At 40.2% G+C, this 25,167-nt stretch overlaps 1 protein-coding gene across 1 annotated transcript; it reads left to right on the forward strand.

Moving 5' to 3' along the window:
• The first annotated feature begins 363 nt into the window (after positions 1-363).
• LOC307167532 (alpha-2-macroglobulin-like) lies at positions 364-23,015 on the forward strand. Its single transcript, XM_079886699.1, has 34 exons — positions 364-505; positions 842-1,022; positions 1,129-1,285; positions 2,160-2,212; positions 2,325-2,345; positions 2,535-2,700; positions 5,382-5,466; positions 5,654-5,753; positions 5,853-5,994; positions 6,116-6,225; positions 6,326-6,496; positions 6,584-6,817; positions 6,925-7,137; positions 7,225-7,374; positions 7,619-7,732; positions 7,899-7,962; positions 8,498-8,597; positions 8,821-9,046; positions 9,117-9,243; positions 10,228-10,349; positions 10,429-10,480; positions 10,892-10,975; positions 11,058-11,234; positions 11,346-11,421; positions 11,553-11,709; positions 11,850-11,924; positions 13,359-13,521; positions 19,374-19,567; positions 19,651-19,863; positions 19,977-20,095; positions 20,820-20,901; positions 20,988-21,071; positions 21,161-21,266; positions 21,388-23,015. The coding sequence occupies exons 1-34, from the start codon at positions 420-422 to the stop codon at positions 21,426-21,428; spliced, it is 4,245 nt and encodes a 1,414-aa protein (XP_079742825.1). The 5' UTR covers positions 364-419; the 3' UTR covers positions 21,429-23,015.
• The last annotated feature ends 2,152 nt before the right edge of the window (positions 23,016-25,167 follow it).

Consider the following 25,167-nt stretch of genomic DNA (forward strand, 5'->3'; position numbering starts at 1 on the left):
ATTACCTAAATTAATAACTTTTTTACAACAAAAATGAACCATCACTGAACTTGCTTAAACTGGACTGTGACGCTCTTTTCTGCTGTACAGCCGAAACAAACATTGTTGCATTATTTTCCTGTTCTCATTGTAAAGCTGCTTTGAAACAAACTGTATTAAATAATAAATAAATAATAAATAAAGGTGACTTGACTATTTTACTGCATGCTAGACTACTATTTTTTAATATTTGTCGCAAATGTATTTTTAAGGCTTTAGTAGATCTAATTTAGCACATGTTCTTGAACTGCAGTGCCTTCATGGTTGAATCATTAATCAGATGATCAATACACATGTTTTGAAGGACCTGCTTTAGCATGAGAGTCCCTTTAAAAGAGACGGTCCAGTTCATCTCATGCCGTGGATGATCGCTCGTCATCATGGCTCTGAATATTGGCTGCTGTTGGAAAGGGCTCCTTCTGCTCTCTTTCCTCCTGATCTGTGTCAATGGACAAACATCAGGGCCGTAAGTTTTTAACAGTTTTTGCTGAGGATAAATTATTAATATACCAAAAGTCATTTTGTAAGTCTTGATGATTTGTCCTGTATTTATTTAACCGATCTGTGTTGCACAGTAGAGGTTTACTGTTTGAAAGACAACTTAAGGCACACGATTATTTATAATTACTGACAGTGTATTTTTAAGAGCAATATTGCTCTGAATAAACATACAAATTCACACTTTTCATATAATTGATCAATAGTAAATTAACTGTATTATTTTCCCTCCCAGTTTATGTTTTATTTGTCTTATTACATCTAACCACTCAGCCAATATTGTATGATCATTTTCTCTGGACAGATATTTTATGGTGACGTTTCCCGCAGTGATCAAGTCTGGATCTGAGGCCAAACTGTGTGCAAGTCTTCTCAAGCCCAATGAAAGCCTTGTCATGAACATTCATCTGGTTCATGGTGTCCAGAGCACATTACTGCTGCAGGAGAAAACTGAGGAAGAGTTTCATCGCTGCTTTAACTTCAAGGTCTGCCATCAAAACATGCACATAATGAATATTATCAAATATGTTTCATCATAATGCATCTAGTTTTTGTGGCAAGTTGTGAATACAGGAAATTATTTCTCATCAGGCTCCTCTGGTCAAGGCAGAATCAGTGCAGAAAATGAAGGTTGAACTTCACGGAGAGACTTTCAGGACGACTGAAGAGAGAAAAGTCATGTTCAAGCCTTACCATCCTCTGACTTTTATCCAGACTGATAAACCCATCTATACTCCAGGACAGACAGGTGAGCTGTGAATGTCTCAAAGGCTAAAGCTCAGTAAATAATGCTGGTGTCACTGACTTCTAAACCCTGATCACAGCTGATGTAGCACATATAAGTAAAGCACACTATGATCAGGCAATGAGCATAGGTCAAAGATTACAAATGTTGCACAAACCAGCAGATGGTAAAAAAGTATGAAGTAAACAGTTTAATGGATTTACAAACAAAAAGAGGAGCAAATGAAAAGACAAGAAAAGCAGATATTAAGGATGAGTAGCTTTGAATTCTAACAGCTTTGAAACACGAGAATGGTCATCTAGTGTGCATTTGAGCAATCCCCTCACTTTCAAACATGTTCAGCCTAAATACTGTAATTACAAATATGATATCGATACTGATATCAGTATCTGTGCGACTTTATTTTATATGAAATCTATGGATACAATAGATTAGGGGTGTTCTTGGAGAGCCCACAGCCCTGCAGAGTTTAGCTTTAACCCTAATTATTAAATGTACCTGATCAGGTTTTGAAATCAACAGGGTTTGGACTAAACTCTGAAGCCCTCCAGGAGTTTGACACCCCTGCTATATATCGTTACATGTAATAAACCTCATAGCTGTCTGGGATAGGCCTACTTGATTCTAACTGGTCAGCTGGAGCAAATTGTCAGACATTTTTGTAACATTATGGCTAAAACAGGCAGCTGTGACAGCTAGTTGAATTTGGCTCAAAAGACACATTCACCCAGCAGCAGAATACAGTTGTCAGCCCTGTATTTGACACTTAATACGGTTCACACACAGTTTGGTCATTTACAGGAGAGAAATATGACTGTAAGCAATTGTCCCTTACATAAGATACATAAGTTTTCTAATACACATTTCTATTTTACAGTGAACTTCAGAGTTGTTACCATGGATACAAACTTTGTACCCCTTGATCAGCAGGTCTGATGTGTTTATCTGGCATCTTTATTTTCTCTTGCACTGTTGAATACATGTTTAATAAATGAACACATTTTTGGCTTTTGATCTTTAATTACTATTTGCTCTTTCACAGTATAGTACAGTGGTTCTTGAGGTAAGAACACAAAACCTTCTGTGCAGTCATAACAAACACACCTTTTAAATCTGATTAACACTAGAAATTCGGTTATATTTGCAATTATTGTATTTTCAGTAGGGTAATTATATATTTCTTCATTGATAGTCAGGATATGTGTAGCTGACTGTCACAAAATATCTGCACTGTGTCTTTGCTATTAAACAGGACAGTGAAGGTAACCGGATTGGCCAATGGACAAATGTTTCTTCAACAAGGTGGATTTTGCAGCGTTCTTATGAATTAAACCCAGAGGCCCGTCAAGGCATGTACAAACTGAAGGCTTTTATTGGTGACTGGATGATCTCACATGATTTTGAAGTGAAACAATATGGTAAGTCATAAAAAAGACTCGTTATGACTGTAACCTTGGTTTCTCGAAGAGGGAACGAGACGCTGCATCGTAAGTTACGACACTATGGGAACGCCTTTGCATTATTGTGTCTTGAAGCACATGTAAAATCAGTCCAATGGTGTGGCAGAACATCATGGGGGGTGACGTCACAACCAGGAAGGTATTAAAGCACCCCTGAACCAAACAATGTCAGCTTCTGATAGGCTGAAGTAAGTCATAAAGTAAGTAAGTGAAATAAGTTATGGCGGAGCAATGAAACATCTCGTTCCCTCTTCAGGGAACCGATGTTACAGTCGTAACCGAGGCATTCCCTTTCAAGGGAACTGGCTTTGCGTTGTAAGTTACAATACTATGGGAATGTTAATACCTACTATGCCATACTGACCAGTGCTTGTCTAGTGTGAATAATATCTGGAGCACAACTAAGACTGAAGCACCTGGAAGCCAGGGGTGGTGCCCAGGTTAAGGTCATAGAACCTGGCGAATGTGTGCGGAGAGGACCAGCCCGCTTCAGCACATACGTCATGAAGAGAGGCCCCAGAGAGCAAGGCTTTAGAAGCCGCCACACTCCTAGTAGAATGTGTCTGGACAGCCAAGGGAGAAGGCTGACCGGCCAATTCATAAGCAAGAGAGATAACCTCGACAACTCACTTACTCATTCTCTGCTTAGATGCTGGGTACGCCTTTCTGCGACCCAAAGCATTCAAAGAGTTGATCAGATTTACGCCACACGGCAGCTCTGTGGTGGTAAGCATCAAGCGCCCTAACCAAGCAAAGCACATTTAATTTCTCCTGGTCTGGGCGGAGGACAGAAGGCCTGCAGGCCTAATCCTCAAGGTTCCACGGAGGAAACAAGATAATAATGGGTCTCTTTTCAAGGATACACCACTCAAAGGAGTGTGGTAAAAAGGGCCAAATAAACCTTAAGTGTAGAAGGGGATAATCCTGTATAGAAACGCTCTTGCGGAAACTCTAGCACTGTACCAACCGGGCAGTTAACTGGGTCTAAACCTCCGTTGTGAGACCAGCCTCTATGAGTTGGTCAATGACTCAAACCCACAACTTTCATACCTCTGGACGGGGGTTAAATATTTAGCCCCAGCCTGACACAGAAGGTTCCTCCTGATCGGAATCTCCTTAAGGGAGCCATAGAGGAGGGATATCAAGTCCAAAAACCAGATGTGAGTTGGCCAAAGAGGAGCCACCAACAGTAGATGGGCACCCTCCCGGCAAACTCTCTCCATAACTCCCGAAAGCAGAGCGATCGGGGGAAATGCATACAGGCATAATGATATTCAACACTATTGGGGCTGGATGACAATAATATGTCCTCTTATACTTCTCTTCCTCCTCCATAGAAGACCCACTACATCGGGGTAAAGTCTCCATTCCTCAGGCCTCAGCCCTTGTCTCAACCTAAGCGACCACAGATGTGTTGTCTAAATGGACAAGAACATGTCCCCCGTAGATCAGAAAATGCACTTCCACAGACCCTGGGGTGAGTGGCCCTCCAGGACCGCTCCCCAATTCGTGAGAGAAGCATCTGTCATAAGTATCATGTGATGACAAGTAAGTCATAACACTGGGCCTTTGCACAAGAATCAGGGTTTCCTCCACATCGTCAAGGAACAAAGACATCTTCTTGTAACCTTGATCATGTGGAATGGATTGACCCTCGGGGAAAATCCCCTGGTCTTGAGCCACCACTGCAGGGATCTCATGTACAACAGGCCAAAATGTATGATGTTGGCTGAGGCTGCCTACAATCTTTAAAACTGTTTGACAGTGCGTGACTGGCCTAGCTTCAGCTCTTTTAATGCTGAGATGATTATGTATGCAGGAGAGAAACGTGCCTGCATCATCACAGAATCCTACATTACGCCCAAAAAGGTGGTTCTCTGTACTGGAGAAAGAACACTCTTCTTTGCGTTCTGCCTCAACCCCTTGCTCTTTCATATGAGCGAGGACAACATTTCGATGTTAAAACGCCATGTGCTCTGAATGAGCTTGTATCAACCAATCGTCGATGTAATTCAACAGGCGAATGCCCTGGAGTCGCAGAGGAGCCAGTGCAACATCCACGCCTCTCTTGAAAGTGCGAGCTGACAGTGCTAGCCAAAAAGAAGAACCCTGTACTGGAGGGCCCCACAAAAACCCCTGTACCAGGTTGTGCCAATAGACGATGCTCAGTTGATAGATGCGTTCACTGATCAGATGATCAGTGCGCTGATGCGCCGATAGACGATGATCAGAAGAGGATTTCCCCGCAAAAATTTTATAGCGTATCACCCCATTACCAAAGAGCTGCGAGGAAAATAAAAGATTAGTTAGATTAGCTTACTCCTCATTTAAAAAACAACTTGATTAAAACGAAATACTTCTCTCTAATTTTTTCACTACTTATGGGCCACAAGAGAAATATTAAGACGTATTATGACGTTCTGCCACACCATTGAACTGATTTCACATGTGCTTCAAGACGCAATCACGCAGAGGTGTTCCCATAGTGTCGTAACTCATGACACAGCACGAGTTCTCTTGAAAGTGAACAGACAATTTGCAGTTTTGCATGGGAAGAGTTTCAATAATATGTTTGTATTTTAATTTTTAATATATAAATTGAGGACTAATAACTCTGATTTCTGCCTTCTGACTTCTAGTTTTGCCTAAGTTTGAAGTTACTGTAAAAAGCCCAAATAAAGTAAGTGTTGAAGAAGAGGAACTGATAATTGAGGTTTGCGGAAAGTGAGTGGTTTCTTTTTATTTCCTGCATTAAAAAAGCAACGTGCTCTTCCATTCACACTTTCATTTAATTGTTAATTGTATTATTTAACTCTTGGGGTCAATTTCTTACTTTAACCCCCCATCCTAATATATTAGTTGCTTAACTCAACCCTGGGCTGTAGATCAGTTGCTTGTACCTTTTTCACAGATACACTTACGGACAGCCTGTACCTGGTAAATCACGGGTGAAAGTGTGCCGTAATAATTGGTCCTACACAAATCCAGTGTGTTTAGAGGAAACCATTGAGGTATGTGAATTGAAACGCAGTACATTATCTTTAATACATTTATATAATTAAACCACTCTTCTGTTAATAGTTATGTTTGTGTTCATTCATTATAATTAGATAAAAAAGACAGGCTGTGCCATCCATACCTTAGATGCACCAGTCTTTTTTAACGTCACACTGGTAGAAGGTCATAGGTTCCCACAGCATGTGATGCAGAATTCTCTTCACGTTGAGGCAATGGTAACAGAAGAAGGAACAGGTGAGCTGTTCAATTTGGTCAGATCTCTGTTACCTACATTTCTTGTATTTCTCATTTTCTCATTTCTTCAATTTACTTTTATTTGAATAAGTATTTATGTAGGTGTTTTGACTATTTACAGAGATCACCATGACAAAATCTGAATCTGTATCTCTCACTTATGAAATTGGTAAAGTCACATTTACTGACCTGCCCAAAACATATGAACACGGATCAGTTATTGAAGGAAAAGTAAGTCTAAAATCCGTTTGTCTCAGTTTAACACCATTGATATGTATTTATTTATTTATTGATATAGTAATTTATTCCTTCAAAATCTTATTTTCAACAGATAAAACTCTCACATTTCAAAGGTGTACCAATTCAAAACAAAAAGGTCTATCTTATGGAGGGTAACACTTGGTCCCCAAAACTGCTCCTAAATCTCACTACAGACAGCGATGGACTGGCCAACTTCTCTCTTAATACATCCAGTCATTCTAAAAGTGATATTGATCTAATAGTAAGAGAGATTGTGTTCACTTAATTTTCTTTTGTATTGCCTGAAGAGTTTAGATACAGGAGTTATTTCAGATTTTTTGTAATCTAGGCAAGTGTCTATCAAGAGGTCCGTTTTGGATTCGACAACACGCCTTACATCGCTTTCGATGGAAAAACAGTCAAGCTCTTCCCACCTGCCTCTTCATACACCCCATCACAAAGTGAATTGATTATAGAGAATACTGAACAACCATTAAAGTGTGACTCTGAGTTTACTGTCACCATCAAGTATTATTTTGTTGGAGAGACAATTAAAAACTTCAAAACTGACATCGTCTATATGGTGAGAACATGTGCAGTATGTACATTATCACAGAGATGGTTTTGTTTAACAGTATTATTTGGCTGCACTAGTCAGTTTGTTATCAGAGTGTCATCTGTCTGTTTCAGGTCTTGTCCAGAGGAGTGATTGTTCATCATGGATATGAGAAGGTTGAAGTGAAGATTTCTGATAGAGCAAGGGGCTCAATGTCATTCAAACTGTCTATTAGTTTAGATCTGGCTCCTGTAGTGCAGATTCTGGCGTACTGTGTTTTTCTCCCCAGTGAAACGGTTGTGGCCAGTAGCAAAGATTTCAACATTGAAAAGTGTTTCAAAAGCAAGGTGTGCATTGTAGCTTTAGAAAGGAGCCTCTTTAAACTGTATTACTGACTCATTTCTAAAATAAATCCTATTCCCTGTATGTCACAGGTATCTCTGCAGTTTTCTCCTGCTAAAGCAGTTCCCGGTGAGAGAAACACTCTCCAGCTCTCAGCTCAGCCTGGTTCACTGTGTGGCCTCAGTGCTGTAGATAAGAGCGTCCTGATCCTGAAGTCAGGAGAACGTCTGGATGCTGACAAGGTCTAGATGCTTTAAGATTCAGTGATGATTAAATGTGTCTCTTCATAGTGGGAATCTACAGTGTGAATCTAATGATAACAGACTTTACTTATTGCTGCTATGATCCATCAGCTTACATTTTGATCTCAGGAAATTTAGCATTAATCTTCATTCTTTCTCACCAAATTGGAAATACATTTTCGTTGGAAATACATGTATTATTTAGAAATCATACTGATAGTGTGTGAACATGGTCCCGTCACAGATCTTCAGCCTGCTGCCAGTGCAATCGGAGTCAAATTACCCTGAGACTGTTGAAGATGACGAGTGTCCGTATATGCATTTTTGGAGATCCGCATTCACTTATGTATCCTTAAAGGTAACAGTTGGATTATATGTGTGGCAGTGCAGTAGATAATGATTGGGAGAGTATATACTGCACATGTGTAAGTAAATGCATAAAAAACCTTTATGATTATACTGACATTTAAAAGTAATTTGTTTTTTCATGACTTTTATTGTGGTTCATCATTGCCATTTGGCAGAAAGTGGGATTGAAGATGGCAACAAATTTGTTTGTGGAGCTCCCTGAGTGTGAGATGGGTGGATGTAGGTACATGTACTGTTATTACAGTCCAAGCTGTAATGTTTTAATATGTTGGTTCTTATGAAATATATTCAATTTGTGAAATTGTGAAACTCTTAGAGAAAATTATAGAGATGTAGTAAGAAAAGACAGTTTAGTTTTTTTTTTTTTTTGGGGGGGGGGGGGGGGGGGAACTTTGAATCAATGTTAATATTGGTAAGATAAACTCATCTATAAAACTATATAACTTTTGTAAGATAAAATTAACACATTCACTTTTGCAGCCCAAAAATACTAAAACTAAAAATTAAAACTAAATAAACTGAAACGTTTAATATATGTGAAAATATGTGTGTTAAAATAATGATCTACCTTACATTTTCTATTTACTTATGACTGGATATAGAATAGATCATTTTGACGTACTCTTCACATACATATCACTACAAAATATAACTTGTTTTCCAGTTTTATACAGTGTAGGGACCTCACACACACTTAGAGAAGAGTATCTATTTGAACATCACTTAAAGCTGCAAAATATCATTTTTTTTCCAGTGTATTATGATCAAGCATCAGAGGATGTACCTGATTCTCCAGCAGTGACGATTCGAACTGTCTTTCCAGAAACGTGGATCTGGGAACTTGCTGAAGTGGGGTATTTAAAGCATAATCAGTACATTTAACATCATATTTATCTTATTACTTATATTTCATACATCATCTCCTCCCCTCTCGCCCACAGGACAGAAAATACCTTGCTTGCTTTGCAGATTCATATTCCAGTTTTTTCATCATCTGTGTGCTGAATATTGTCATTTATTACAGGAAAAATGGCTGAGTCAGAGTCAAATATGCCTATTGTTGTAATTCCTCCACAGGGACTCTGGATCAGCTCAGGTTCCTGTCACGGTTCCTGACACCATCACCTCTTGGGAGACGGAGGCCTTCTGCCTGTCCTCTGAAGGTCTGGGTCTGGCTCCTCCTGCTCAGCTGACAGTTTTCCAGCCCTTCTTCCTAGAGCTCTCTCTGCCTTACTCCATCATCCGCGGGGAGATCTTTGAGCTGAAGGCCACTGTCTTCAACTATCTGTCCAAGTGCATCATGGTGAGATTTCAGACGCACTCTAATCAAATCATATCAAATATGCCACTAATCATGTGTGTATGATTGACAGGTTAAAGTGACTCCAGCTCCTTCCTCAGACTACACTCTCAAAGCCTCCTCTGATGATCAGCATTCATCCTGTCTATGTGCTAATGGAAGAAAAACCTTTAAATGGATCCTCACTCCCTCTGTTCTTGGTGAGTTTTCCAGTCTGAATCAGTAGCCGCCTTTTCATTACAGATTTGCACAAAACTTTTGGGATGTTTTTGAAATGTCGATAAAAAACGATTGCAAAATGATGGCGTTTCCGTTAACCGATGTTATGCGACTAAAGCGTTATTTTTCCCTCTTGCAAGTCATTTAAAAAATCACCGCTCTAGCCATTGTTTTTAATCAAAGGAGACGTAGACGTGTTATCCAAGCATTATTGGCAAGGGAAGATGTTAATGTAAATGTTAAACATGCAATTTCACCGCGTTTCCATTACCCTTCAAATTGCACGATTTGAAAATGCGAATTGAAAATACACCCATTGGAAAGACATCAATTTCACAAAAACTTCCATTGAAAATACAATGTTTTTATGCTCGCATGAGGGGGTTTTTCAGGCTGTTCGAAAAAGGAATATTTTGATAAATATTTCGCTCTTAAGTATAAGGGGCTTTCCTTGCCATTAAAGCTTGGATAACACGCCTACGTCTCCTTCGATTAAAAATAATGGCTAGTGCGGTGGCTGCGATATACATAAACCTACCAACATCCGTCGCCATAATTTTGGCTTCTCGCAAGATGAAAAAATTATGTTTTAGTCGCATAACATCGGTTAATGTAAACGCCATCAATTTCGCAAAAGTTTTTTATCGACATTTAGAAAATACTGCAAAAGTTTTGCACAAATTATAATGGAAACGTGGCTACAGAGGAACTGTGAATGATCGTGTGAAGAATGAGTTCAGGTCACCTGTAAATGTGAAAAAACTGTTTCCATTGTAGTTTGCGAAAAATTCATTTTTCGAATTGCCTGAAAAACCACCTCATGCGTGCATAAAAATAATTTTTCCGAAATGGATGTGTTTACAATGGGCTTATTTTAATTTGCAATTTGCAATTTGCTCAATTTGAAGGGTAATGGAAACGCGTCTGTTTCTCAGTTGTATATTCACGTATGTCTTGTGTTGTAGGAGTCTTGAATATTACAGTCAGTGCAGAGGCAGAGCCGTCCCAGACTGTGTGTGACAATGAGATTGTGAGCGTCCCGGAGAGAGGACGCATTGACACGGTCACACGAAGTCTGCTCGTACAGGTCAGCACACGTCATCATTTACTCATGATCTTAATGCTGCTTATGTATGATGTGTTGATGTGATTGATTTCTGCTGCAGGCGGAAGGAACTGAAAAGACAGAGACTCGCAGCTGGTTACTGTGTCCAAAGGGTTAGTCTGCAGATATTTCAGATGTTTTGGTGTACAAGCGCTGATAATGCTGCAACCCTCTTTGTCTTCTAAACACAAACTCCAACTTCATGAAAATAAGTACACACTGCATAGAGGACATTTTGAGGACACACCAAATTTGAGGACCAATAGAGGGAGCTAAAATATACTCATATGTATCGGACATTTTAATTGAGAAAGCTGAAATTTGTAAGCCTTTCATGACAACTGTAGTTTAGTTGTTCAGCTGTGCCAATTGTGGCCATTTTCTCCCCTTTTCTAAAGTGCTTGAATCACAATAATTCCTGTTTGTGATTATATTATTATTATTGGGACTTCACATGTGGTATTAAAATGTTTATAGCGTTACTCTGCTGATCACTGATGTGTTTCTGTCTGTCTGGTTCATAGGTGACAGTCTCTCAGAGGAAGTGGCTCTGACTCTTCCTAAAGATGTGATAGAGGGATCAGCCAGATCCTCTGTTTCAGTCATTGGTAACATTTACAAACATGAGCAGAAATGAGGAGATTGGCTTTAGACTTATAAAATGTAGTGTCATTTGTGTATGGTTTACAGGCGACATATTGGGTCGTGCACTGAGGAACCTTCATGGATTATTACGGATGCCGTACGGCTGTGGAGAGCAAAACATGGCTCTTCTTTCTCCCAATATTTACATTCTGGAGTATCTGGAGAACACGGAGCAGCTCACCTCGGCCATCCGAGAGAGAGCCACAGGCTTCCTGCAGAGCGGTGAGAGACAAAATCATGTCAAGAAAATACTGAGACGGTTTGATACCAAATTATACATTATTCAACACTCAAACAAACTGTTGAAGTGTTAACCATTATCACACTAAACAGGATACCAGAGACAAATGAACTACAAGCATTTGGATGGATCATACAGCACATTTGGTTATGGTGATGGGAATACATGGTAAATATATTTTCACTATTACTTTTGTTTAACAGAAATAATATAAGGTAATCTACATAAAAAACCCAATAAACACATTTAAAAATTTGTCTCAGTTCAAATGACTTTAATTATATCTTCCACACCATCAGGTTGACTGCTTTTGTGCTGAGGTCCTTTGGCAAAGCACAGAAATACATATTTATTGATCCAAACATTATTCAGAGTGCAAAGAATTGGTTAATAAGCAGACGGGATTCAGACGGCTGTTTTATCCAACAGGGAACACTGTTCAACAACAGAATGAAGGTCTGTCATCTTCTATCTATCTCTATCTATCGTCTTTATTCAGACTTTCTCAAGCCAACATCACAGTTTGTCTAGATGAACTTTCCTTCAGTGGTTTGAGTGTGTTGATTTATTTATCTTTTATTTCTAATAAATTCTAGGGTGGGGTGAATGATGATGTGACCATGACTGCCTACATTACTGCATCATTGCTTGAACTGGAAACTCCAGTCACAGTAAGTTCATCTGTAGGAAACATGGTACACTGTAAAAATTGTAATCAGTTGACTTAAAGGAGCAGTTCACTTTAAAATGAAAATTACCCCATGATTTACACACCTTCAAGGTATCCTAGGTGTGTATGACTTTCTTCCTTCAGACAAATACAATCTGAGTTATATTAATAAACATTCTGACGCTTCTGAGCTTTATATTGGCAGTTTGCCAGATTGCAACTATCAGTTTGAAGCTCAAAAAAGTGCATCCATCCATCATAAACGAACTCCACACTGCTCTGGGGGGTTAATAAAGACCTTCTGTGGAGCACTTTTATGATGAATAGATGAGCTTCTTTGAACTTCAAACTGATGGATGCAATGATGCAATTCACTGCCATTATAAAGCTCAGAAGCGTCAGGGTGTTATTAATATAACTTTGATTGTATTCGTCATATACACCTAGGATAACTTGAGGGTGAGTAAATCATGGGGTCATTTTCATTTTAACTTTAAAAAAAATTGAGGAAACCTGTTGCCTCAGAATTAAGCAAGTATTAAACTTATGCTTAATCGAAAACATTTTGTAATGTGGAATTGTAAAGTTCACATAACTCTATAGTAAGTTAATTTACTGTAGATTTAAAAATCATTGGTTTCCCCATTATGGTTGAATCACGGAAGCTACACCAGTTACCTTTGCCAAGAGATCTCAATTTATTATGTATCATGTGTCAGACAGAGAGAAACAGGCATATAAGAATAAGGCTACATGAGAGGTCTTCATTCCAGATTTCTCTGTTCCCCATTTCTTTATCTTCTCATCCCATCATGCTAGATGTAAATGGTTTCTCTGGCTACATGTTTCTCTGCCATTAAGTTTCTCTGCCCTCATGCCTCTGTTTCTCTGTTTCTCATGCCTCTGTTTCTCTGAGGTGGTACAGTAAGGTTGAGTTTATATACATTACAGAGCAGCTTCCTTTTATGGTAACAAAACTATGTTGCTTGAGCTTTAAAAATGGAACGTATATGTCATGCGAACACATGGCAAAATTCACTTCCATATTAAGAACTATCTTTGTTGTTTACATCTGCATCAGTTGCAACATGTTACATTGTACACACCCTCTACACAATATAGCTCATCCACCTGTCTCATGTGACATGATCTTCACATGGTTCCATGCTATCTAAAGTCTCCTCATGCACTCAACACAGGCATGAAACTCTGGCTTGACAACATACATTATGAAATTATTAATAAAGAAAAATAATACAAATACATAACATTAAACAGTAAATTTTTAGTCTTCATTTACTTCATAATTTAAAGGCAAGGTTTTCTAAAAAAAAAGGTTTCTAAAAAAAATTAGGTGAACAGAACACCTTTTACAGTGTAAAAATGACACTCACAGCGTTTATTCCTATGTGTTTTTTTTGTTGTTTTTTCACAGGATCCTGTCGTCAGTAAAGGTTTGTCATGCTTGAGGTCCGTCATTGAGAATATCAAAAACACTTACACCACTGCCCTGCTCGCCTACACTTTCAGTCTGGCTAGAGACACGGACACTCGACAGCAGCTTTTCAAGAAACTGGAAGATGTTGCTATTTCAGATGGTAAGAGGTTTGTTTCTGATGACTTTCTGTTGTCTTTTATGACTGTACTATTGTTTTTAGTAACACTGTAGAAAACTGTTCCATCATTAATGAATAACTACACAGGAACAAATGAGTTACACACTATTAATATTCTTGTAACTACATTTAACTAACAAGAAAATCTGATTAACATATTAGTAAGTAATAGGGCTCATTTGAATGTGGTAGTTCTCTATTCGCTAATCAGTAACTACTAATTAGTTCATACCTCCCACTAAGAACTACTGTATACAGGTTCATAATTAACATGAATATTGCATAATTTATAATATAAGGTAACAGTAATCCACTAGTAATGACTCGAGCGTTACTACATCCTTCTAAAGGAACTACTAATAATTTGAATCAATATTCTAAAGTGAAAAAAGCATGATAACTCTCTAGTAATTATGAAGTAACTGTACGCTTTTAAGATTATTGTACGACTTTGTATTTGGTAACACTTTAGTCATTACTAGTGCGTTCCCATGATCTTCACTTTAGAATACTGATCCAAATTATTAGTAGTTCCTTTAGAAGGATGTAGTAACACTTGAGTCATTACTAAATTACCATAACCATATATTATAAATTATGGATTATTAACATTAATTATGAACCTGTATACACTAGTTCTTTGTAGTCCTCTGTGAGTTATGAAAAAGTATTAGTTACTAATTAGCTAATAGTGAACTACCACATTCAACTATTTTTTAATAATTAATTAATCAGAGTTTCTTGTTAGTTAAGTATAAGATAATGTACATCCAGCTGCTTGTTCTCTCAGAATAAACCCGACAGGGTGATCAGGAGGGTCTTGCGTGAGCCAGAAGGGGTTTATTCTGAGATAACAACCGGCTGAATGTGCATTATGCCGCTTATTACACGACTACTTGTCACATAAGTAAATAATTAGACACAAAATATTGATCTAATTCGAAATATTTAACTAGCTCTTTAAATGCAAAGGTGCCGTGGTGAGAGCGATTGCTAGCGCGACAAGTTCAAACTAGACGGACAATTAAGAGATACGGTATACAGTCATACTACTTATTACACAGCATTTCACCACAGAAATAATTATGGGGATAAGAGATATTGATATGAGATTAAGCTGTTTTAAAATCGTACTTGTTTGTTGTCTAATAATCCAACAGTGTACAAAAAAACTATAGCAAATTGGTAGCATCTGCGTTTTAATGAAACAAGAGAGAGCGAGTCCACGAGACTGGATGGCATAATTAAATAACCGTACACAAAATATTGATTCGACTGAGTTTTAATATTTTATTAGCTCACCAAAAGCAAAACTTTCCGCCCCGGAGCGTTTTCCGACGCTCTTACGTCGCATCATTACATATTTGCACACGCCATCTGCTCCTCAGATTTATCTGCCTTCGAAATGAAGCGGTCAAGTTTGCCCATCGCCCTAGAGGTTATCCCGCCGAGCGGCCAGGAAGCGCGGCCTACTGCGGCCTACGCGGGGCTCGTTGACGTACTTTCGCGCGCTACGGAGAAGCTCGCTATTGATTGGCCAGCAAATGTGACTAGTCCAGTGTTTTCTGCAGCCAACAAGCCGGTTCCATTGCCCGCTTGCCTGCACACAAATGCCGTTTTCGTGGCTACCCAGATAAATCCCCAAGAGAGTGTATTTTCTGGTGTCCCGGCCACGGCCGATGGTGTTTTATGTGTTAAAAAAAAAAAAAAAAACCCAGTGCCCATTCCTACACACAAGCACAGCCTGTCTACACAGGGCTCGCGCACTTAAAATCGACTCAGATCGATTGCGCATTAAACGTGGTAAATGTGCCCACTACCCAGTGCCCACAAACACTACGTTCTGCATGTCTCAAGGTTTCTATAAAAACGAAACCAACGTGCATTTGCTTCACTCAAGCGGACAATGTTTTCAGTGTGGTAAATGTGCCCGCTATCCCGCGTCCACATCCACACACAGACATGACAGTTCCTATGGGACTCGCCCAGCCCTCCCCCTCTCGGTTGACCGCCGCAGAGGAGTCGAGCGCAGGCAATCTGCCCACTGTTATCAGCGCGCCCCCTGCCGCAAATGTCATGAGCGCGACGGTTATGTTAAAAAGAATTAAAATAAATAAAAAAATAGGCCTCAACGGAGAAAGCTGCCATTTTCAGTGATCTGCATCACGAGATTTCCAAATCCTGGAAGCAGCCTTTCTCTGCACGCCTCACTAATGCGGCAGCTTGAGGAGACTTTAGCCGACCATCTTGCTCCGTCGTCTGCGCCGTCCTGGAAGTCACGCCCCTTCCTCCCCTTTAAAGCATGTAGGACTACTTCCTCTCATTGGGAAATCCTACATGGCGGCTAGGCAGGCAGGCATAAATCGCACAGTTCGGTTCGGCTACACTCTTCAGTTTTGCCGCAATCCCCCCTGTTTCAACGGGGTCTTTCCTACTGTAGTAGACAGCGCCACTCAGGCTTCTGTACTTCAGCAGGAAATTTCATCCCTCCTTCTCAAAGGAGCAATAGAGGAGGTTCCTTCAGGGGAAACCGAGCGGGGCTTTTACAGCCGTTATTTCCTGGTCCCGAAGAAGGACGGCGGTTTGCGTCCCATACTGGACCTCCGCGGACTGAACTTCGCCCTTACAAAGGGAAATTCAAGATGTTGACACTGAAAGCTATCATATCTCAGATTCGGCCAGGGGATTGGTTCGTGACAGTAGACCTAGGATGCTTACTTTCACATCCAGGTTGTACAGCGACACAGGCAGTTCCTCAGGTTCGCCTTTGGAGAAAGAGCGTTCCAGTACAGGGTCCTTCCCTTCGGCCTCGCTCTGGCCCCGAGGACATTCACAAAGTGTATGGATGCAGCTCTGGCCCCATTGCGGCTCCAGGGCATCCGTAATTACCTGGACGATTGGCTCTTTTAGCCCAATCCAGGGAGCTAGTGACCCACCACAGAGACATCGTTCTGAGTCATATCCAGTTTCTCGGTTTGAGGTTGAACTCGGAGAAGAGTGTTCTTGCTCCGGCTCAAAGCACCGTTTTCTGGGGGGTGAACATGGATTCCGTTCTCATGCAGGCCCGCTTGGCTCCTGCACGGATTTCCAGTCTGACGACATGCTTGGCCCGTTTTTCGCTAGGCCATCATGTGTCTGTGGGCACTTGCCGCAGGATGCTGGGCCTAATGGCCACTGCCTCCTCCGTGCTACCGCTGGGCCTGCTCCACATGAGACCCTTCATGTGGTGGATGAAGCTCTCAGGGGTTCGGCCCTCCGGGCCAACCCTTCGCCTACTGAAGGTATCGCGCAGTTGCTTTCGAGCCCTGTCAGTTTGGCGGGACCCTCTTTTTCTTCTGAAAGGGGTCAGCATGGGTGCAGTATTTCGTCGCCAGATGATTACGACGGATGCCTCTCTCACCAGCTGGGGAGCAGTTTTCGAGGGCAGACCAGCGTGTGGGGTCTGGACTGGCGAGACTCTCTCTTGGCACATAAACTGCCTGGAGTTAAGAGCCGTTTTTCTGGCTCTGCATCATTTTCTCCCTCTTCTGGAGGGACACCATGTAATTGTCAGAACAGACAACATGGCAGTGGTGTCTCATGTGAACCGGCAGGGGGGTTCTCGGTCGCGCACCCTAGACAGGCATGCGCGTCACCTTCTCCTGTGGTCTCAGAGCAGATTCCTATCTCTAAGAGCAGTTCATGTCCCAGTGGTTCTGAACCTCGCAGCAGATTTTCTGTGGAGGCAGAAACTCTGATCAGGAGAATGGATATTGAACCGCCACACGGTGGCCCTGATCTGGGAGGTTTTCGGAGAAGCGGAAGTGGACCTCTTTGCATCTCAAGAGTCGTCCCAATGCCCGTTTTGGTTCTCCCTGAGTCCCCCGGATCCATTAGGGATAGATGCGTTCGCTCACCCTTGGCCAACGCAGAAACTCTATGCCTTCCCGCCCATCAAACTGATCCAGGCGGTCTTGGCCAGAGTGAGAGAGAGCGGAGTCCGCCTCCTCCTGGTAGCTCCGTTCTGGCCGTCTCAGCCATGGTTTTCGGAGCTAATTCCTCTGCTGGAATCTTCCCCCTGGAAGATCCCGGTCAGGGAAGACCTGCTGTCCCAGCTGCAGGGCAGGATATGGCATCCTCGCCCAGACATGTGGAAGCTGTATGTTTGGCCGATCAGAGGCCGTTAGCATTAAGTTCTGATCTCCCAACTGACGTTCAGGAGACCATTGCGAGTGCTAGAGCCCCTTCTACAAGTAGGCTATATTCTTCCAAATGGAAGGTTTTTGAGACATGGTGCTTAGCACATGATAGGAGCCCAGTTAACTGCCCTGTTGGTTCAGTACTGGAGTTCCTGCAGGAGAAGTTTGCTTCTGGAGCAGCTGCTACCACTCTCAGAGTTTATGTCGAAGCTATTGCAGCACATAGGGAATCGGACGAGATTCCCCTGGAGAAACTAAGGTTAGTTTAGGCCTTCATGCGTGGGGTTAAGCGCCTGAAACCGGCCCGCTCCCCTAGAGTTCCCTCATGGGACCTTTCTGCTGTCCTAGAGGGTTTGACGAAGGCCCCCTTTGAGCCCTTGGAGTCAGCTCTGGAGTGGATTCTAACACTCAAGGTTTCTCTTTTGTTGGCTTTGTCCTCATTAAAGCGGGTAGGAGACTTACAAGCTCTTTCTTTTAGCGAGTCTTGCTTGGACTTTGCTCCTGGCTTGGTCAAGGTTTCGTTGAGGCAGAGACCAGGGTATGTCCCGAAAGTCCTTTCCACAACTTTCCGCTCGCAGGTGGTTAACCTTAACGCTTTCCACCCTCCTCCATTTTCTTCTGAGGAAGATAGGAAGCTTAACTTGCTCTGCCCAGTTCGTTCTCTTAAGATATATGTAGACCGCTCAGGCGGTTGGAGGAAATCTAACCAGCTTCTGGTTTGCTTCGGTGCTGGCCGCCGTGGGCTTGCTGCATCAAAGCAGAGGATTTCCCAATGGGTCACAGAAGCTATCTCGTTGGCTTACGAGGTGCGTGGCTTGCCTTCACCTATTAGCATTAGAGCACATTCCACCAGAAGTGTGGCATCTTCTCAAGCTCTTTTTAGAGGAGCACTTTTGGAGGACATTTGTGTTGCCGCAGGCTGGTCCTCTCCGCACACTTTTGTAAGGTTCTATAATTTGGATCTTGATATGACCCGGGGTCCCAGGTTCTTTCTGTTTGAACTCATCTTGGTCGTTGTCTCATTTATGTACCAGTCATGGAAAGCGCTCAAGCTTGGCGAGTTTGGTGGTCCGTTCCCACTGCGCTATCCGCAGCGTTGAGTGAACCTATGAAAGAGAACGTCTCTGGTTACTTACGTAACCTATGTTCTCTGAATAGGGAACGAGACGCTGCGTTAGCTGCCAAGCTCCTCGCGCTGCTGACGGTTTTCTTTTCGGCAGAGAAATCTGAGGAGCAGATGGCGCGTGCGAATATGTAATGATGCGACGTAAGAGGGTCGGGGCGGAGCCAGATTGCGCGGGCGCCATCAGCCAATGAATTGGCGTGATTCTATAGGGCTTCAGACAATCGGCACATTCAGAGAATATCCCACTGCGCTATCCGCAGCGTCTCGTTCCCTATTCAGAGAACATAGGTTGCGTAAGTAACCAGAGACGTTTTCAGTGGTTGTTGTCGAGCAATAACACACCACTGGATGGTGCTATTGACCAATCAGACTCAAGTATTCCACAGATATAATAAAAGTAGTAACTAGAATGTTAATAATGTGTTACTCATTTGTTTCTGGGTAATTATTCATTAATGATGGAACAGTTTTCTACCTTTTTTTGTTTTAATCATGCTCCTTGAGTCACACGTGTGTCTTTTGTCCTTAAGGCTCTTCTCTCCACTGGTCTCAGTCTGGCTCTGCTGATGACTCTGATTCTCTGGCAGTGGAGATCAGCTCATATGTGCTGCTTGCTGTTCTCACTGCAGATTCAGTCACTAGAGCTGATCTGGGCTATGCTAACAGGATTGTTAGTTGGCTTGTCAAACAGCAGAATGCTTATGGAGGATTCTCCTCCACACAGGTTACTCAAACCTCTTCAATCAAACTTATTATTACTGGTGTGAATGAGTAAAAGTGGCATTACTGAACACCTTTATTTCCCAGGACACAGTGGTGGCTCTTCAGGCTCTGTCTTTGTACGCCACCAAAGTGTTCAGCTCTGACGGCTCCAGCACAGTGACGGTACGGTCAGCAGGAGACACTCTCCACTTTAATGTCAATCAGGACAACAAGTTACTGTACCAGGAGAAGCAGCTGCAGAAACTTCCAGCCACATACAGCATTGAAGTGAAGGGCTCAACCTGTGTGTCTGTGCAGGTCTGTAGTGCGTTCAGCTTCATTTACTCACACTCACTTTCTTTCTTGGCATTTTGGTTATTCTGCTGTGAGATGATTTATGAATGTGTTTTTGTTTGTGTTGACTCTCTCAGATGTCTCAGTTTTACAACATTCCCACTCCTACTGAAGCTAAAACATTGAGCATTGATGCTAAGATTGAGGGAGATTGCAAAACATTGGGACAAAATTTCATTTTGAACTTCACTGTCAAGTAAGATAATTTGTATTTAAAGTACTCTGTAGTCAATAATTGTATCCCTTAAAACTCATCTTTAAATTTTTCATGCCTTAAAACGGCTTGAATGTAACTCTACACCCTTGCCTCATTTAGTATACGTGATTCTATGAATATCTAAATGAGCCCCGCCCCCACTCACTCACTCAGCTCAGAGATCCACTCGTTGACGATCACACGTTGATCTGATTGGTTACAAGGTAGTTTGTGACGTCAGAAATGCCAGCGATTTCAAACCATGTTTTTGAGACTGTCTTTGGTTCACTGCAGTTTTAAGGAGAAAATATTCAGAAATGATGTTGACTTGTGAATTTACACATGGTTTTTCTTAAAGCATATTAAAAACACCATATACACATATTAACAACATTAAAAGCTTGATTTTCACCACAGGAGGACTTTAAGTCAAAAGACTAGAACATGATTATGACTTAAGATTAAATAACAAATAAATGTTTTCTGAATATTTTTTAACATCTTAATAAACACAAAAGCAATATAAACTGAAACGGCGTATCTCAGTAGTTAAAACACTACACACTGACTTGAGATACAACATTTTTATTATTGACACATTATGAGTGATGTGAGTGATTAAAACTCTGTATGTGTCTTGGTAATTATTATACTGGCTTTTGTTCTCTCTTATTTGTACATTTATATGAGGCATTTAAGAACCTTTTCATTTGCTGTTTTCCAGATATGATGGTCTACAGGAAAGGACTAACATGGTCATTGTGGATATTAAACTCTTATCTGGATTCACAGCTGATACATCAATGGTGCGTTTGAGTGATTCATCACAAAATGTGTACACATTTCTAGAGTTTCTCTTTTTTAGAAATTAACCAGCACTTTTTCCCCACAGCTTAAAACTTCTTCCGGGACGTACAGAAAACCTGTGGAACGGGTCGATTCTAAAGATGATCGTGTCATTGTATATTTGAATGAGGTGAGAAAACAGCAACATTCATATGATTGTATGTCTTAGGTCTTTATGTCTTTAATGTCCATGACTGATGAGTTTGTTTCCTCCTGTAGATCACACAAAATATTCCAGTGAATTACCAGATACAAACAAAACAGGTTCTTCAAGTGAAGAATCTCAAGCCAGCTGTGATTAAAGTGTACGATTACTACCAAACAAGTAAGATTTAATATGCCAGTGTTGAATGCTTTGATCAAGTGATGCACATTGTTTATTCAGATTTAATCCATGTACATGTTTCCATTGTTGTACGAATGTGAACATCTTCCTTTTCCTCCAGGTGATCAGTCAGAGGCCGAGTACTTCTTCCACTGTGGATGAAGCTGAAGAGCGTCACCTTATAGTTCAGCTTGGATAAAGATGTTGGAACTCTCTAATGTTTAATATTATAATGTGTATTCTTTATCCTGGACAATATTATTTCCAATCCATCAGCCCAAATTTTAACAAATCCTAATCAGTTTTTGGCTACGTCTCTTGAGATCATGACTTATCAATTCACAATGCATATCAAGTCAAGTCAAGTCATCTTCATTTATATAGTGCTTTTAACAATGTAGATTGTTTCAAAGCAGCTTTACAGAGATAAACGTATAATTTAAGGTAACAGAGATTGTTTTGGCTTTATAGCGGTTCTTTAATAAAGTTATTTTCCAGCTAAAGTTAGTTTTGATTGATTTGCTTCCGTCGCAATGATCATTAGTTATTAAATTAGGGGCCGCTAAGACGACACCATTCTCTCTACACAGACTTTAAACGCAAACCTGTGAGAAACGTTGATGGCGTTCACATGAGCATTAAGAATTAGTTCTATAGTTATGTGTGTTTGAATATATGTGCGCAGGTTTGTAATTCCCTACAAACCAAGTCTAAACAAAGTACTGTACGCGAAATTAATTTTCCCGACAACGCTTTATCTGTAGAGTGGTAAAGGGATCCTCCATAGAGACTAGTCGGCACTTCAGCACTGCGTTGTCATCGGGTCCAGGCGAAGGTCCTTCGTCAGATCTGGATACGGCCTGGATCTGGCAGGCTGCGGGAAAACCTCGGGATAAACAAAGACACTAATATTAGCATAGATGCCATTCTTCTTATGATGTAACAAGTACATCAGGATTTATGGGAAGTGTTCTCGGTTCCAGCTGACCTAATCTATGCAGCCTAACATTGAATTATAGAAGTCTATAATGTGCTATGTTAATGCTAGGTCAAAGAGATGTGTTTTTAGTCTAGCTTTGAAAACAGTGTGTCTGCTTCCCGGACATTGGTAGGAAGACTGTTCCAAAGTTTTGGCGGTAAATAGGAAAAGGATCTACCGCCAGCAGTCGATTTTGATATTCTAGGTATTATCAACTGGCCGTAATTTTGAGATCGCAATAGACGTGAAGGACTATAATGCGTTAAGAGCTCGCTCAAGTACTGCGGAGCTAAACCATTTAGTGCTTTGTAAGTAATCAGCAATATTTTAAAATGTATACGATGTTTAATAGGCAGCCAATGCAGTGTTGACAGAACCGGGCTAATATGGTCATACTTCCTGGTTCTGGTAAGAACTCGAGCTACTGTGTTTTGAACTAGCTGTAGTTTGTTTATTAAGCGTGCAGGGCAACCACCCAGTAGAGCATTACAATAATCTAGCCTCGATGTCATGAACTAATTGTTCCGCATTTGTCAATGAGAGCATATGTACATATGATTAATAAAATGTTGAAAACAAGTTATGGTGAGCTGGTTGAACTGTTGAATGTGCAGTAGCTACATGCTATGGCAACATTTCAGAATCAGACGAGATTATTCCAATTATATCTTGTGATTTTTTTTTTTTTTTTTTTTCTCATCTCATCTCGGCTCTGCTTTTTTTTTTTATCTTGTTTTGAGACACTGTCCACCATTAAAAATAAAAGTGCCAAAAAAAAAAAAAAAAAAAAAATTCACAGTGAAAAGAACCTTTCACTGAAAGATTTCTTGAATAACCTTGTTTATGTGACATAAAGAGCCTTTTTTGTTACTGCAAGAACCCACCTCATAAGTTCTTAAAAGATCCTCTAACAGTTCTTCATGTCACTCTATAAGATTCTTTGTAGAACCATTCATGAAAATGTTCTTTATGACCCCATTTTAAACAAACATACAAAGAGAATCCAGGAATAAGATTTAAGTGTTTATTGCCTTTATACATTGTGCCAGATAAAAGCATATGAATACATACAGTAAGGCATTAAACAGGACATTTTAATAAATCAAGCAAATTGCACAATTTTAAAATGTGAAAACAGTAGAAACAGACTCACCAATAAACAGTCCACTCCAAATGAAAACAGTAGTATTAAATGGACAATTCGCCTAAAAATGAAAATGTTGTCATCATTTACCTACCCTCAGGCAAACCTATACGAGTTTTTTTCTTCTGCTGAACACAAAAGAATACATTTTGAAGAATGTCAGTAACCAGACAGTTGACGGTAGCCACTGACTTCCATAGTATTTTTTTTCCTACTATTGAAGTCAATGGGGTCTGTCAACTGTCTGGTTACTGACATTCTCAAAATATCTTCTTTTGTGTACAAGAGAAAAGAGAAACTCATACAGGTTTGGAACAACTTAAAGGGTTAGTTCACCCAAAAATTAAAATTCTGTCAGTAATTACTCACCCTCATGTTGTTCCAACCACGTAAGACTTTCGTTCATCTTCGGAACACAAATTAAGATACATGGGAGTCAGTTTGGTTTGAAATGTGGTGGGGACAGAGACTCATTTGGAAGTGCATTTTCAGAAGTGCTGGGTACAATGACGCATTCATTTTTTTCTCTCTTTCGCGCAGGTTATAAGACGATGTCCTGTAGCTCAGACACGGCCCCACTTTTCAACAGGCCCACCCAAAACTTTCAAAAAAAAAAAAAAAAAAAAAAAAAAAATTAATTGATAATAATTAATAATTTGATTAAAAAATAATCAATAATTATTAAAAAAATCGCCAATAACCTCATAATTTGTGCTAAAATAGTGCTTAGTTTTAAAAAACATTTTTAAAAGCTGGTTATATTTTGATGTTTCTGCGTAAGTTCAGCAGACAGTGAGGTTCGGGTTTGTTCCGATCAGAGTGGAGAGCGCATTTCTGAATATTCCGCTCCGCTCGTCCACTTCGTAAAAGTAATGATTATGAATGCGTCTAAATGTGTCTAAATACGCCGTGAATGTGAATGTGTATCTTTATCACACGCTCAAAAAGCTTAAGCAAATAGTATCAGCCCCCAATCATGCAAAATTAATCAATGAATTAATCTTTTTGAAAATATATTTTATATAGGCTTTTTAATATTTTATATAGCCTATACGTTTTTTTAATATTATATATTATATAGGCCTAATAAGATTTATTTTTGTTAATAGGCTAGGCTATATCTCCATTACCTAGAGATATAATTAAACAAAAAGTAGTCAAAACACATCTAACAGAACATAGACTAAGTTGTTTATTTTTTACAACATTGTGTTCTTATTTTGTTTAATTAAGATGTATAACGGATTGTCACCTTATAAACAGTCCCTTTTTTAATGGAATGATACACCCTTATAATAAAGAAAAAGCTTCAGTGATAAAGAATATGAACGCAATGCATTTAATTATACATTAAGCGTTTTCCTTCCATAGAAACCCTTTATTATTTAAAATAGGTGGCTCTCAACGTGTCTTTCTATGGGAGGATGGCATAGCGGTGCACAGCAAATATTCAATGCATTCGATGAAAATATTCAATGGTATTCAATGCAAAACAAAAATTAAAAAATACAATTAGCCAATAAAATAAACAAATTATTGTGGCATTAATTAGCCCATAAAAAATATTTATTTTAAAGCCTAAACGAATTTGTTTAAAGAAAAACACCAGCGTTTGGCGTTTATCTGTAGCTATAGGCTAAGTGTTTCAGACGCCCTTTTCAAACTGGCGCAAGAAAATGCAACAGAATTTGATTAGTTAAACATGAAGATGATTATCCGTCTGGCATGGCCGCTCGCTCTAACGTTAACCTAAATGTTTGTTGTTATGAAGCGCATAT

The sequence above is a fragment of the Squalius cephalus genome, assembly GCF_949319135.1.
Source record: "Squalius cephalus genome assembly, chromosome: 11".
Classification (NCBI taxonomy): Eukaryota; Metazoa; Chordata; class Actinopteri; order Cypriniformes; family Leuciscidae; genus Squalius; species Squalius cephalus.